Source organism: Salmo salar, chromosome 10, assembly GCF_965601325.2.
Source record: "Salmo salar chromosome 10, fSalSal1, whole genome shotgun sequence".
NCBI classification, from domain to species: Eukaryota; Metazoa; Chordata; class Actinopteri; order Salmoniformes; family Salmonidae; genus Salmo; species Salmo salar.
The window spans coordinates 48,841,956-48,854,768 of record NC_138300.1 but is presented as its reverse complement, the minus strand read 5'-3'; the positions used below and the strand labels follow the sequence as shown (position 1 = coordinate 48,854,768).

Sequence of the window (12,813 nt, the reverse complement as noted above, 5' to 3'; positions counted from 1 at the left end):
ATGGAGTTGAATTTGTCTTTCTGCCCATCATTTCATTTCAAGTACACCAACAACAAAAAATCCATCATTCTTGTATCATCGATCTTGGCTTCATAAATGTAGGATTGCACATTCAGAAAATCACCAGCAGAGGGAGTTTCCTTTTTCCCATTCCCTGTGTTGGTGGTGATGATAAAATGGATCATAACTTCAGAATTAGAGAGCCCACTCTGGAAATTTGATCCAAACAATGTCTTAAAATTAACAAAATAAAGAAAGGTTGTTATGAGATATTTATATAATATTTTGAATGTTGAATACAAATAAATGAATGTGAACATTTGTATTTCAGAATCTGGACATACTCCATCTGTTAGAGCACACTATAAGGAGTATAATGACTCCAACATGTTGTCTGCATCATGTACGCTTCACACATCATAGGGTCTTACAGGAGGCATGTACAGGTCTAAAAAGGGCCTAAAATGGCCTCTTTCATCATGATTTTCTCAAAAATGGTTTGTGATACAAATGTAAAAAGCATATCGAGCATCCTTCCTCCCAATGTTTATGTGAGAATTTCCAGAACAATCTGACATACCAGAAATATTTGTTGCTCCAGCTGGCGTGAAATTGCCTATTCTCTTCACAAAGAACCCTGACTAGTCTGCGTGGATCCTCCACCTGTGCTCCATACCTGCAGGTAATTATCACACAGCCAACAGGGATTTATTTGCCACTGTCATAATTGCAGCGCACTTGTTGTATTTATCTCACAAGCGCTGATGCTTGGTGAGATAGATAGGGGATGTTCGCTAATCTCTATCTCAGTGCATCAGTTCAGTTTCACACAGACACACTTGTTGTCATAATGATATTCACCTGATTGTAATTGACTGTTACTGGAGGTGTGGGAATTGGCTGATGTACGTTCAAGAGTGTAACAGGAAGAAGAAGTGAAAGACCATGGGTATAATAATTCAGAGACCCTAAATCTTGTTAATCTTTGAGCGACCCCATTATTCCATCAAAGAATGTGCCTCACCCTTGGGACTCTAGAATTTAAAGGTAAACTCAGTGAAATTACGTTGCCATGAGCACTATCGCAGATATTGAGATGGGCGAGATGCAAGACTTACAGTGAGAGGAAAAAAGTATTTGATCCCCTGCTGATTTTGTACGTTTGCCCACTGACAAAGAAATTATCAGTCTATAATTTTAATGGTAGGTTTATTTCAACAGTGAGAGACAGAATAACAACAAAAAAATCCTGAAAAAAGCATGTCAAAAATGTTATAAATTGATTTGCATTTTAATGAGGGAAATAAGTATTTGACCCCCTCTCAATCAGAAAGATTTCTGGCTCCCAGGTGTCTTTTATACAGGTAACGAGCTGAGATTAGGAGCACACTCTTAAAGGGAGTGCTCCTAATCTCAGCTTGTTACCTGTATAAAAGACACCTGGCCACAGAAGCAATCAATCAATCAGATTCCAAACTCTCCACCATGGCCAAGACCAAAGAGCTCTCCAAGGATGTCAGGGACAAGATTGTACACCTACACAAGGCTGGAATTGGCTACAAGACCATCGCCAAGCAGCTTGGTGAGAAGGTGACAACAGTTGGTGCGATTATTCGCAAATGGAAGAAACACAAAAGAACTGTGAATCTCCCTCGGCCTGGGGCTCCATGCAAGATCTCACCTCGTGGAGTTGCAATGATCATGAGAACGGTGAGGAATCAGCCCTGAACTACATGGGAGGATCTTGTCAATGATCTCAAGGCAGCTGGGACCATAATCACCAAGAAAACAATTGGTAACATACTACGCCGTGAAGGACTGAAATCCTGCAGTGCTTGCAAGGTCCCGCTGCTCAAGAAAACACATATACATGCCCGTCTGAAGTTTGCCAATGAACATCTGAATGATTCAGAGAACAACTGGGTGAAAGTGTTGTGGTCAGATGAGACCAAAATGGAGCTCTTTGGCATAAACTCAACTCGCCGTGTTTGAAGGAGGAATGCTGCCTATGACCCCAAGAACACCATCCCCACCGTCAAACATGGAGGTGGAAACATTATGCTTTGGGGGTGTTTTTCTGCTAAGGGGACAGGACAACTTCACCACATCAAAGGGATGATGGACGGGGCCATGTACCATAAAACCTTGGGTGAGAACCTTCTTCCCTCACCCAGGGCATTGAAAATGGGTCGTGGATGGGTATTCCAGCATGACAATGACCCAAAACACACGGCCAAGGCAACAAAGGAGTGGCTCCAGAAGAAGCACATTAAGGTGTGTGTGTGCAAACCTGGTGGCCAACTACAAGAAACATCTGACCTCTGTGATTGCCAACAAGGGTTTTGCCACCAAGTACTAAGTCATGTTTTGCAGAGGAGTCAAATACTTATTTCCCCCATTAAAATGCAAATCATTTTATAACATTTTTGACATGCGTTTTTTTTTATTATTTTTTTTATTCTGTCTCTCACTGTTCAAATAAACCTACCATTAAAATTATAGACTGATCATTTCTTTGTCACTGGACAAACGTACAAAATCACCAGGGGATCAAATACTTTTTTCCCTCACTGTAGCTCTCACACAGTCACACAAAGTATCTGCGCATGCGCACGGGTTCGCTTCACTCTGTTACTCTGTGAATCTGTGCGTCACAGTAGACTGTTCGAGATTGTGCAGATTGAAAATGTGCAGATTGAAAATTCGGCAAACTAAATTCGCATGCTGCCCTGTTCCAAGTTGTCAAATGATGTCACGGTTGTCGAAAGGAGAGGCGGACCAAAGTGCAGAGTGTGTGTCGTTCCACATTTTATTTTCAGCGTAAAACTATGCGATACATAAACAATAAACTGAACTAACAAAAACAACAAACCGTGACACAGAGGTGAAACATACACTACTCAAAAACAATCTCCCACAAACCAAGGTGGAAAAAAACCCTACTTAAGTATGATCTCCAATTAGAGACAACGAGGACCAGCTGCCTCTAATTGGAGATCATCCCAAACAAACCCAACATAGAAATACAAAACTAGAACCTGAACATAGAAATACAAAACATAGAAAAACACCCCCTGTCACGCCCTGACCTACTCTACCATAGAAAATAACATCTTACTATGGTCAGAACGTGACAGTACCCCCCCCAAAGGTGCCGACTCTGACCGCACCTAAACAAAACAACAACCCCCCCCCCCCCCCCCAAAAAAAAGGGAGGGCAGGCTGGGTACCTATTGTCTATTGCGGCTATGGTGCAGTACCCATAACCTTCTCATCCCGCGGATCCTCCCACAGAGGAGGCAGCTCTGGTTCGGGGCATAACCCCCGCTCCACCCGCTGATCCCTCTGCTTCTGTACCACCGGACCGTGGATCGTGGGAGGAGGAACCGGGCTGCGGATCGTCGCTGGAGGTTCCGGGCTGCAGGCCGTCGCTGAAGACTCCGGGCTGCAGGCCGTCGCTGGAGGTTCCGGACCTGGGACCGTCGCTACAGGCTCCATGCCATGGATCATCACTGCAGGCTCTGCGCCATGGATCACCACTGGAGGCTTTGTGCCATGGATCATCACTGGAGGCTCCGGGCCATGGATTATCACTGGAGGCTTCGTGCCATGGATCATCTCTACAGGCTCCGGGCCATGGATCATCTCTACAGGCTCCGGGCCATGGATCATCTCTACAGGCTTCTAGCCATGGATTATCCCTACAGGCTCCGGGCCATGGATCATCACTGGAGGCTTCGTACGTGGAGCGGAACAGGTCTCACCAGACTAGGGAACGTCGCTGGAGGCTCCGGACTGAGGAACGTCGCTGGGAGCTCTGGACTAGGGAACGTCGCTGGAGGCCGGGTGCGCAGAGCAGGCACAGGGTATACTGGGCCGTGGAGGCGCACTGGAGGTCTGGAGCTTATGACTGGCACAACCCGCGGATCCTCCCACAGAGGAGGCAGCTCTGGTTCGGGGCATAACCCCCGCTCCACCCGCTGATCCCTCTGCTTCTGTACCACCGGACCGTGGATCGTGGGAGGAGGAACCGGGCTGCGGATCGTCGCTGGAGGTTCCGGGCTGCAGGCCGTCGCTGAAGACTCCGGGCTGCAGGCCGTCGCTGGAGGTTCCGGACCTGGGACCGTCGCTACAGGCTCCATGCCATGGATCATCACTGCAGGCTCTGCGCCATGGATCACCACTGGAGGCTTTGTGCCATGGATCATCACTGGAGGCTCCGGGCCATGGATTATCACTGGAGGCTTCGTGCCATGGATCATCTCTACAGGCTCCGGGCCATGGATCATCTCTACAGGCTCCGGGCCATGGATCATCTCTACAGGCTTCTAGCCATGGATTATCCCTACAGGCTCCGGGCCATGGATCATCACTGGAGGCTTCGTACGTGGAGCGGAACAGGTCTCACCAGACTAGGGAACGTCGCTGGAGGCTCCGGACTGAGGAACGTCGCTGGGAGCTCTGGACTAGGGAACGTCGCTGGAGGCCGGGTGCGCAGAGCAGGCACAGGGTATACTGGGCCGTGGAGGCGCACTGGAGGTCTGGAGCTTATGACTGGCACAACCCGTCCTGGCTGGATGCTTACTTTAGTATGGCAAGGGCGGGGTCGCTGGCACAGGACGAACTGGGCTGTGCAGGCGCACTGGCGACACAGTGCGTAGAACTGGCGCAGGATATACTGAGCCTTGGAGGCGCACTGGAGGTCTGGAGCTTATGGCTGGCACAACCCGTCCTGGCTGGATGCTTACTTTAGTATGGCAAGGGCGGGGTCGCTGGCACAGGACGAACTGGGCTGTGCAGGCGCACTGGCAACACAGTGCGCAGAACTGGCGCAGGATATCCTGGACCGAGAAGGCGAACTGGAGACCAGGAGCGCTGAGTTGGCACCACCCTTCCTGGCTGAATGTTCAACCTAGTTCGGCCAATGCGGGGCGCAGGCACAGATCGCACCGGGCTGTGAATGCGCACTGGCGACACAGTGTGCATCACCGCATAACACGGTGCTTGCTTCTTCACTCGCTCCCCATGGTAAGCACGGGGAGTTGGCTCAGGTCTCCACCCTGACTCTGTCAGTCTCCCCGTGTGCACCCCCCAAAAAATATATTTTGGGGCTGCCTCTTGTGCTTGCCTCGTTGCCGGGCTAGTTCCTCTTCTCGTCGCCGCTCTGCTCTCGCTGCCTCCACCTGTTCCCATGGGAGGCGATCCCACCCAGCCTGGATCTCCTCCCACGTCCAGGATCCCTTGCTGTTCAAAATGTCCTCCCAGGTCCACTCCTGATCACGCTGCTTGGTCCTTTGGTGGTGGGAGATTCTGTCACGGTTGTCGAAAGGAGAGGCGGACCAAAGTGCAGCATGTGTGTGTCGTTCCACATTTTATTTTCAGCGTGAAACTATGCGACACATAAACAATAAACTGAACTAACAAAAACAACAAACCGTGACACAGAGGTGAAACATACACTACTCAAAAACAATCTCCCACAAACCAAGGTGGAAAAAACCCTACTTAAGTATGATATCCAATTAGAGACAACGAGGACCATTGGAGATCATCCCAAACAAACCCAACATAGAAATACAAAACTAGAACCTGAACATAGAAATACAAAACATAGAAAAACACCCCCTGTCATGCCCTGACCTACTCTACCATAGAAACTAACATCTTACTATGGTCAGGACGTGACAAATGAGGGTTTGTAAGGTCATGAAAAGTCATGGAAATTAGTTTCATAATTGGTGTTCATGTAATTCATGAACCCACAGTTTTAAATATTATCAACACTTAAAAATCAACATATCAGTCATTAACGGAATGAACCTTCAGTGCATGTCTGTGTGTGCCAGTGCAAGTTTGTCGTTGCCTGAGGAAAGGGCGACATTTCAGCTGCAGGTATAAAATAATGAAAGTACAACAGACTAACAAGATGGCCAATTTAAAACATAACTTGTAACAGTTATCTCGCTAGTTAACTATAGCTAACTAGGCATTAATGTCATTGTCGCCTTTCCACTGGCACTGTAGGTAGATAGGCTAAATAAATCTGCACCGTTGGAAAGCTCGGATTCCCTTCTATTAAACAACAGCAATGCAATTGCTACAACGTTAAAGGAAAACTCCATCCAAAAACTAACTTCTGGTATTTGTTTCATTAGTCCATTGTTGACATAATCCCAAAATGTTTTGCTTGTCAGCAATCAAGTTGTCAAGATATATAACTTTCAAAATACAGAAATCATCCTGTATGATACATTTTGCAATTGAAATAAATAAATTAGGCCGTAATCTATGGATATCACGTGACTGGGCAGGCTGGGAGGGCATAGGCCCACCCACTGGGGAGCCAGGCCCAGCCAATCAGAATTAGTTTTTCCCCACAAAAGAGCTTTATTACAGACAGAAATACTCCTCTGTTTCAGCTGTCCGGGTGGCTGGTCTCAGATGATCCCGCAGGTATAAGACGCCGGATGTGAAGGTCCTGGGCTGTCGTGGTTACACGTGGTCTGTGGTTGTCAGGCCGGTTGGACGTACTTCCAAATACTCTCAAATAATGTGGGACGTGGCTTACGGTAGAGCAATTAACATTCAATTCTGTGGCAACAGCTCTGGTGCTCTGCTAGAGCTGCTCCGGTCAACTATAAGAGTTGCTATTGTGAAGTGGAAACGTTTAAGAGCAACAACGACTCAGCTGCAAAGTGGTATGCTACACAAGCTCACAGAACGGGACCGCTGAGTGCTGCAGCACGCATCGCATAAAAATCGTCTGTCCTCGGTGGCAACACTCACTACCAAGTTCCAAACTGCCTCCGGAAGCAATGCAGGCACAATAAGCCTACAATCACCATGCACAATGCCAAGCGTCGGCTGGAGTGGTGTAAAGCTCACCACCATTTGACTGATGCATCAGTGGAAACGCGTTCTCTGGAGTGATGAATCATGCTTCACCATCTGGCAGTCCGATGGACGAATCTGGGTTTGGCAGATACCAGGAGAACGCTACCTGACCCAATGAATAGTGCCAACTGTAAAGTTCGGTGGAAGAGGAATAATGGTCTGGGGTTGTTTTTCATGGTTCGGGCTAGGCCCTTTAGTTCCAGTGAAGGGAAATCTTAACGCTACATTCTAAACGATTCTGTCCTTCCAACTTTGTGTCAACAGTTTTGGGAAGGCCCTTTCCTTTTTCAGCATAACAATGCCCCCATGCACAAAGCAAGGTCCATAATGAAATAGTTTTTCGAGATTGATGTGGAAAAACTTGACCGGCCTGCACAGAGCCTTGACCTCAACCCCATTGAACGCCTTTGGAATGAATTGGAAAGCCGACTGCGAGCCAGACCTAATCGCCCAACATCAGTGCCCGACCTCACTAATGCTCTTGCAGCTGAATGGAAGAAAGTCCCCGCAACAATGTTCCAACATCTAGTGGAAAGCCTTCCCAGAAGAGTGGAGGCTGTTACAGCAGCAAAGGGGAGGACCAACTCCATATTAATGCCCATGATTTTGAAATGAGATGTTCGTCGAGGTGTCCACATACGTTTGGTCATGTAGTGTACCTTGCTTTGAAGTAGCCTACCTTATCCATTTGATCCCTGATTCATTGAATTTAGGAATCATTTTATAAAGACAAAAGCATTTGGTTTGTTACCCAATATTTTATCTCAAGGGTGGCAACCATCCTCCAGGATAGCTACTGGGTGTGCAGGCTTTTGTTCAAGCCCTGCTCTAACTAAGTTGTACCCTAAACATCATTTGCTCAACATGACCTTGATATGCAGGCTTGGTGTTTCAGGGTTTGAACAAAAGCCAAGCCTGCACACCCAGGAAATCTCCAGATGGCAGGTTGACCACACAACGGCAGGAGATGATAGGCCTACTTGGGATTAGACAAAACAGCCTTCCAGTGTCAATAATGGTAACTTTTAAGTTTTTCATGTAGGCTATAATAATAGTCATGAAAATGTGGTGAAGTCATTGAAAATGTGTATGAACCCTTAAATGTGAATAATCAGAGTAAACATAGTCTAATGGAACGACTTGGAAAAAGACCTGCACTTCTTTCATCCCAAGTCAAGCACGGATCTACGTCATATCGTTGAGTCTACCTTTAATCCATTCTTACTCCGCTTCTCTGCCTGCCAAGCCGAGATGATGAAGGAAGAGGAGAGAATGGTGTGGAATACCCCATACTGTACCGTCCCATACCGTAGTACCATACAGTTAAGATCTGCCAGCCTTCTTATGCCGGCTTTTCAGCAGAGATAGAAGTGTAGATTGGGCACTACTATTCCCTCTGCAAACTAAGCCCTCCATGTTCCTCTGCTGCTGCTTGTTGTTTCTACTGCTGCTGCTGGAAGTGAGGTGATACGTGATTGGAGGAGTGTAGCGTGTCAGCCCCATGATCCAATGCACCAGCCAGCCAATCAATTATTCAAGTCAAATACAGTCTTGTGCCTGGGAGGAAAAACGGCTGGAGGGACTGAGGACTGATGGCCTAGTTTAGCTTAGTCTGACTGGCTGGCAAGGAGACTCATAACATAACAACGGCTATCAAGTAGGCCGATTACAAAGCAACGAGAGAGAGAGAGATACAGAGCGACTGTTATAAATAACAGAAAACAGGCCTAACCTACTCCCATAAAAGAGACTAGCATGGCAGACAATTAGGCAGAGCAGTCCTGGAATAATCCGCCTGGCCCATTTAGCAGATGAACAACCGCAACACTATAGTACGCTACTTTTTTTAGGAAAACAGCAACTTCCTGCAATTCTACACATTTTACCATTGGGCAGAGAGAAAATGTTGTGGTTTTAAAGCTTATTTCCTGCAATTCTACACATTTTTGCTATGGGGCAGAAAAAAAGTGCAGTTTTATAGCTAATTTCATGCTATTCTACACAATTTCCCATGAGGCTGAGAGAAAATGTTGCATTTTTAAAGCTAATTTCCTGTACTTCTAAACATTTTGCCATGACTTATGACATGTCGACCCTCAGAGGCCCCCAACCAGAAATGTGTAGAATAGTTGGAAATTTGCTTCAAAACTCCTGACTTGTGGAGGTGTCCGGTACGCCACTGTACAGCAGCCCTAACCCCAGGCCAGACACACAGAGCTAAAACAGAGCTCACCCAACCCTGTAAAAACACTAATCAAAGCCTGCCAAATAGAGGACAGCTTTTTAAGTGTTACTTTTGCTTGCTCACAAGCAAGTCTGGATACAGGCTTATACCAGAGCTTGTCCTCTTTGTGAGGAGTGCTGCATTTGTTCATCTGGATGCTGAATAAAACATCAAAACAAATCCAGCTGCCTGCGAGTCATGACACTCTCAGACACACACACACACACACACACACACACACATAGACCTAGCTCTTTTCAAAAACACATACACATCATCTTCGTAAACAAAAATGCTAGTGCATCTTCATTTTAGCAGAACTAACACGAAGGTTTGGTTAGGAACTAATGCAGTGACAGGAACACTCAGTGCGAGACAACAGCGCTAACGCAGGTTAGCATCTTTGAGGCTGGCTGTGCATCTGGAGCACATGGGCGCCTACTGGAGCACACACGGGTGTGGCTGTGTCACAACATGTTCACTTCTCAGGACTGGTCTGGTGGAAGTACAGAAATACACTCTTTTATCTTTTTCTGCAGTAAAGCTTTAACACATGCGTCAGACAGGCGACCGAATTCACACTCTGGTCCATGATGACTCACAACATAACAGACTGCCATTCAGTCAGTGATACTGTTTGCCTCTAGTCCAGAATTACAACAAAACCCAGTGGTATACACTGAACAAAAATATAAACGCAACATGTAAAGTGTTGTTCCCATGTTTCATGAGCTGAAATAAAAGATAACAAAAATGTTCCATACGCCGAAACGTTTATTTCTCTCAAATTGTGTGCACAAATTTGTTCACATCCCTGTTAGTGAGCATTTCTCATTTACCAAGATAATCTATCCTCCTGACAGTGGCATATCAAGAAGCTGATTAAACAGCATGATCATTACACAGGTGCACCTTATGCTAGGGACAATAAAAGGCATACTCTAAAATGTGCAGTTTGTCACACAACACAATGCCACAGATGTATCAAGTTTGGAGGGAGCATGTAATTGGCATGTTGACTGCAGGAATGTCCACCAGAGCTGTTGCCAGGGAATGTTCATTTCTCTACCATAAGCCGTCTCCAACGTCATTTTAGAGAATTTGGCAATATGTCCAACTGACCTCACAACCGCAGACCATGTGTATGGCGTCGTGTGGGCAAGCGGTTTACTGATGTCAACGTTGTGAAAAGAGTGTGGTTATGGTATGGGCAGGCATAAGCTATGGAAAAGGAACACAACTGCATTTTATCGATGGCAATTTGAATGCACAGAAATACTGTGACTAGATCCTGAGGCCCATTTTTTTTAAGGTACAGTATCTGTGACCAACAGATGCAAATCTGTATACCCAGTCATGTGAAATCCATAGATTAGGGCCTAATGAATTCATTTCAATTGACTGATTTCCTCAAATTAACTGTAACTCAGTAAAATCATAGAAATTACTGCATGTTGCGTTAATATTTTTGTTCAGTATAGATTACCAGACCAAACCATAAAGCCAAGCACCATTACATTGCAGTTAACAGGTCATAACAGATAGCTCTAACATTTAACAGATGGCCAGTCTCCATGTTTCTGAATGGAGTACTCTTGGCACGCCCCCATCCTCAGTTCCAACACTTACCTCCTGCTGCAGCGGCCCCTGTAGGCTGGGGTCCGGGCCCCACGCTGCTCTGTGTTCCCCCAGGGGTTGGGGGAACGGGTCTGGGCCAGGGCTTGGCGGCGGGCAGCCCCTGCCTCAACACCCCAGTGTACTCCACAAACGTCCCGGGGAAGTCGCCCTTCTCTTTGGTCCGCTCGTTGGTGCCGTGCAGCCATCCCTTGGGGCTGCGGTGTTCATCCCCTTCCTGGTAGTCCTTCAGAGAGGCCTTCAGGACCGTCAGGATGTCCCCTGGCTGGAGGCTGATGTCATCACCATGCTCCCGTTTGTACTCGAAGAGTGCGCGGTACTGGAAGCTGCTGTCAGAGGCTGTCATGGCGACAGTCACAGGCTCATCGATAGTCCCTCAGGCTTGAGTTCTGCTGCGTCACTGATTCAAGTCCTCTGTTTTTACTTTGCAAACTTAAATCCAATGCCTTAGCGAGGACTAGTACTTTAGTGTTCACCCTGAAGTCTAGTAGCCCTTGGGTTGAAGAGAATAGTAAAGAATCAGCATTGGGGTGACCCCATCCAAGTCATGGTGAGAAACTGCACCATTCACTGAGGAGGAGAAACCAGACAGTGGGTCTGTCCTTCGTCCTCAGTTAGGTACACTTCTGATGCTCCACCCCTCTGTCTGTCTATCAGTCAGTCTGTCTATCAGTCAGTCTGTCTATCAGTCAGTCTGTCTGTCTATCAGTCAGTCAGTCAGTCTCAACTCTCCCGTCTGGTGTGTCCAGGGCCTGAGGAGGTCTGAGGTGGGCATGGAGGAGAGACAGAGACAGACTGGGGGGACAGAGGAGGGTAGCACTGAGTAACACCGTTTCCAGACAGGGTGACCTAGAGCCCTTGATGGGGTTGATGGGGTGTGTCCCAAGATTCTGAGGTTGTGCAAAGTTGGTAGTGTTCGACAGATAGATGTGGGATCCTCCTACCCAGTGTCCCCTCTGTTCTGTCAGTCAGGTGTTGCAGCACAGTGAACTCACTACAGGCCACCCTAGCTCCCTCCCATACCTGGATAATATTAATCCACTGCAGAGCAGACAGGCGGGGCATCCAGTCCAGCACTCTCTCTCACTACTCCAGCAGACTGCCTTCACACACGTCCCAGTCCCACTGCTGCCAGCCAGCCCTACCTGGAAACTTCATCAAAGTTACATGGTTATAGCCTCCTTATTAGGACATTAAATATGTTGATATAATGATATAACATGCCGTAATATTATCATTATGTTATTATTTGCATCACTATTGACAGGAAGCAATATAAGGATAATTTATAGTAACGTGATACAGAATTTACAGACATGTGAAAAATCGAACATTATTTCAATTGACAGATTCCATTGTGTGTGGCTAATATTATACATTAGGACTACATATTATATGATAGCCACACTATAAAATGAAGGCATGGAATCAAACGTATCACATACAAAATGTGACTGGGCGAATAGGAACTTTAGAGCAGCAAGCAAAAACTCGACTGGTAGCCTATTTTGTGAAATTGCGGCGTAAACTTACCTTTCAATGTCGTAGAGCTCTTGCCTTCTATCCGTGCACCGTTATCCAATTTATGCGACTTGCTTGTTAAAATACACACGATATAAAAGACAGAAGAATATAAAAGCAGACGTCCATATAGCCCGGTATAAAGATGCGTGGCTGGTCCACACCTCGAGCCAGACCTGCTCCCAATACTCGATTACAGCGCGTGGTGATGTCAGAGACCACGCCCCCGGCGTCTGCGAATTATTCCAGTAGAGAAGGCGCACTATCGCACTACCGCAGTAGGCAATGGACTGAGGTTAATACTGATACCGTAGAAACACGAATTATTATGTTTTACCACATTTAGCATTAGGCCTGTCGTAGTTTACTCACATGTGCGGAATGAACACAGGGTCCAAATCGCGACGGGCGGTCATGTTGGCTAGGATAGTTGGAGCTGCGTCAGAATAATGATAAATTAGCCTGTGTAGCCCGCTCATCTGAACTGAATTTTGCGCGCCTCTGGAAAAAACGATCAATCTCACATGGAGAGGGGAAAG

General features: G+C 46.7%; 1 protein-coding gene across 1 annotated transcript in view; it reads right to left on the bottom strand.

Moving 5' to 3' along the window:
• LOC106560529 (phosphatidylinositol 3-kinase regulatory subunit gamma) overlaps positions 1-12,451 on the bottom strand; it is a 356,086-nt gene extending 343,635 nt beyond the window's left edge. The window contains exons 1-2 of the mRNA XM_045687847.2: positions 12,287-12,451; positions 10,748-11,905 (exon numbers count right to left, since the gene is read on the bottom strand). Of these exons, the coding sequence (XP_045543803.1) occupies positions 10,748-11,099 (352 nt within the window). The 5' untranslated portion in view covers positions 11,100-11,905; positions 12,287-12,451. The remainder of the gene's footprint in view (positions 1-10,747; positions 11,906-12,286) is intronic.
• Positions 12,452-12,813: the final 362 nt, after the last annotated feature.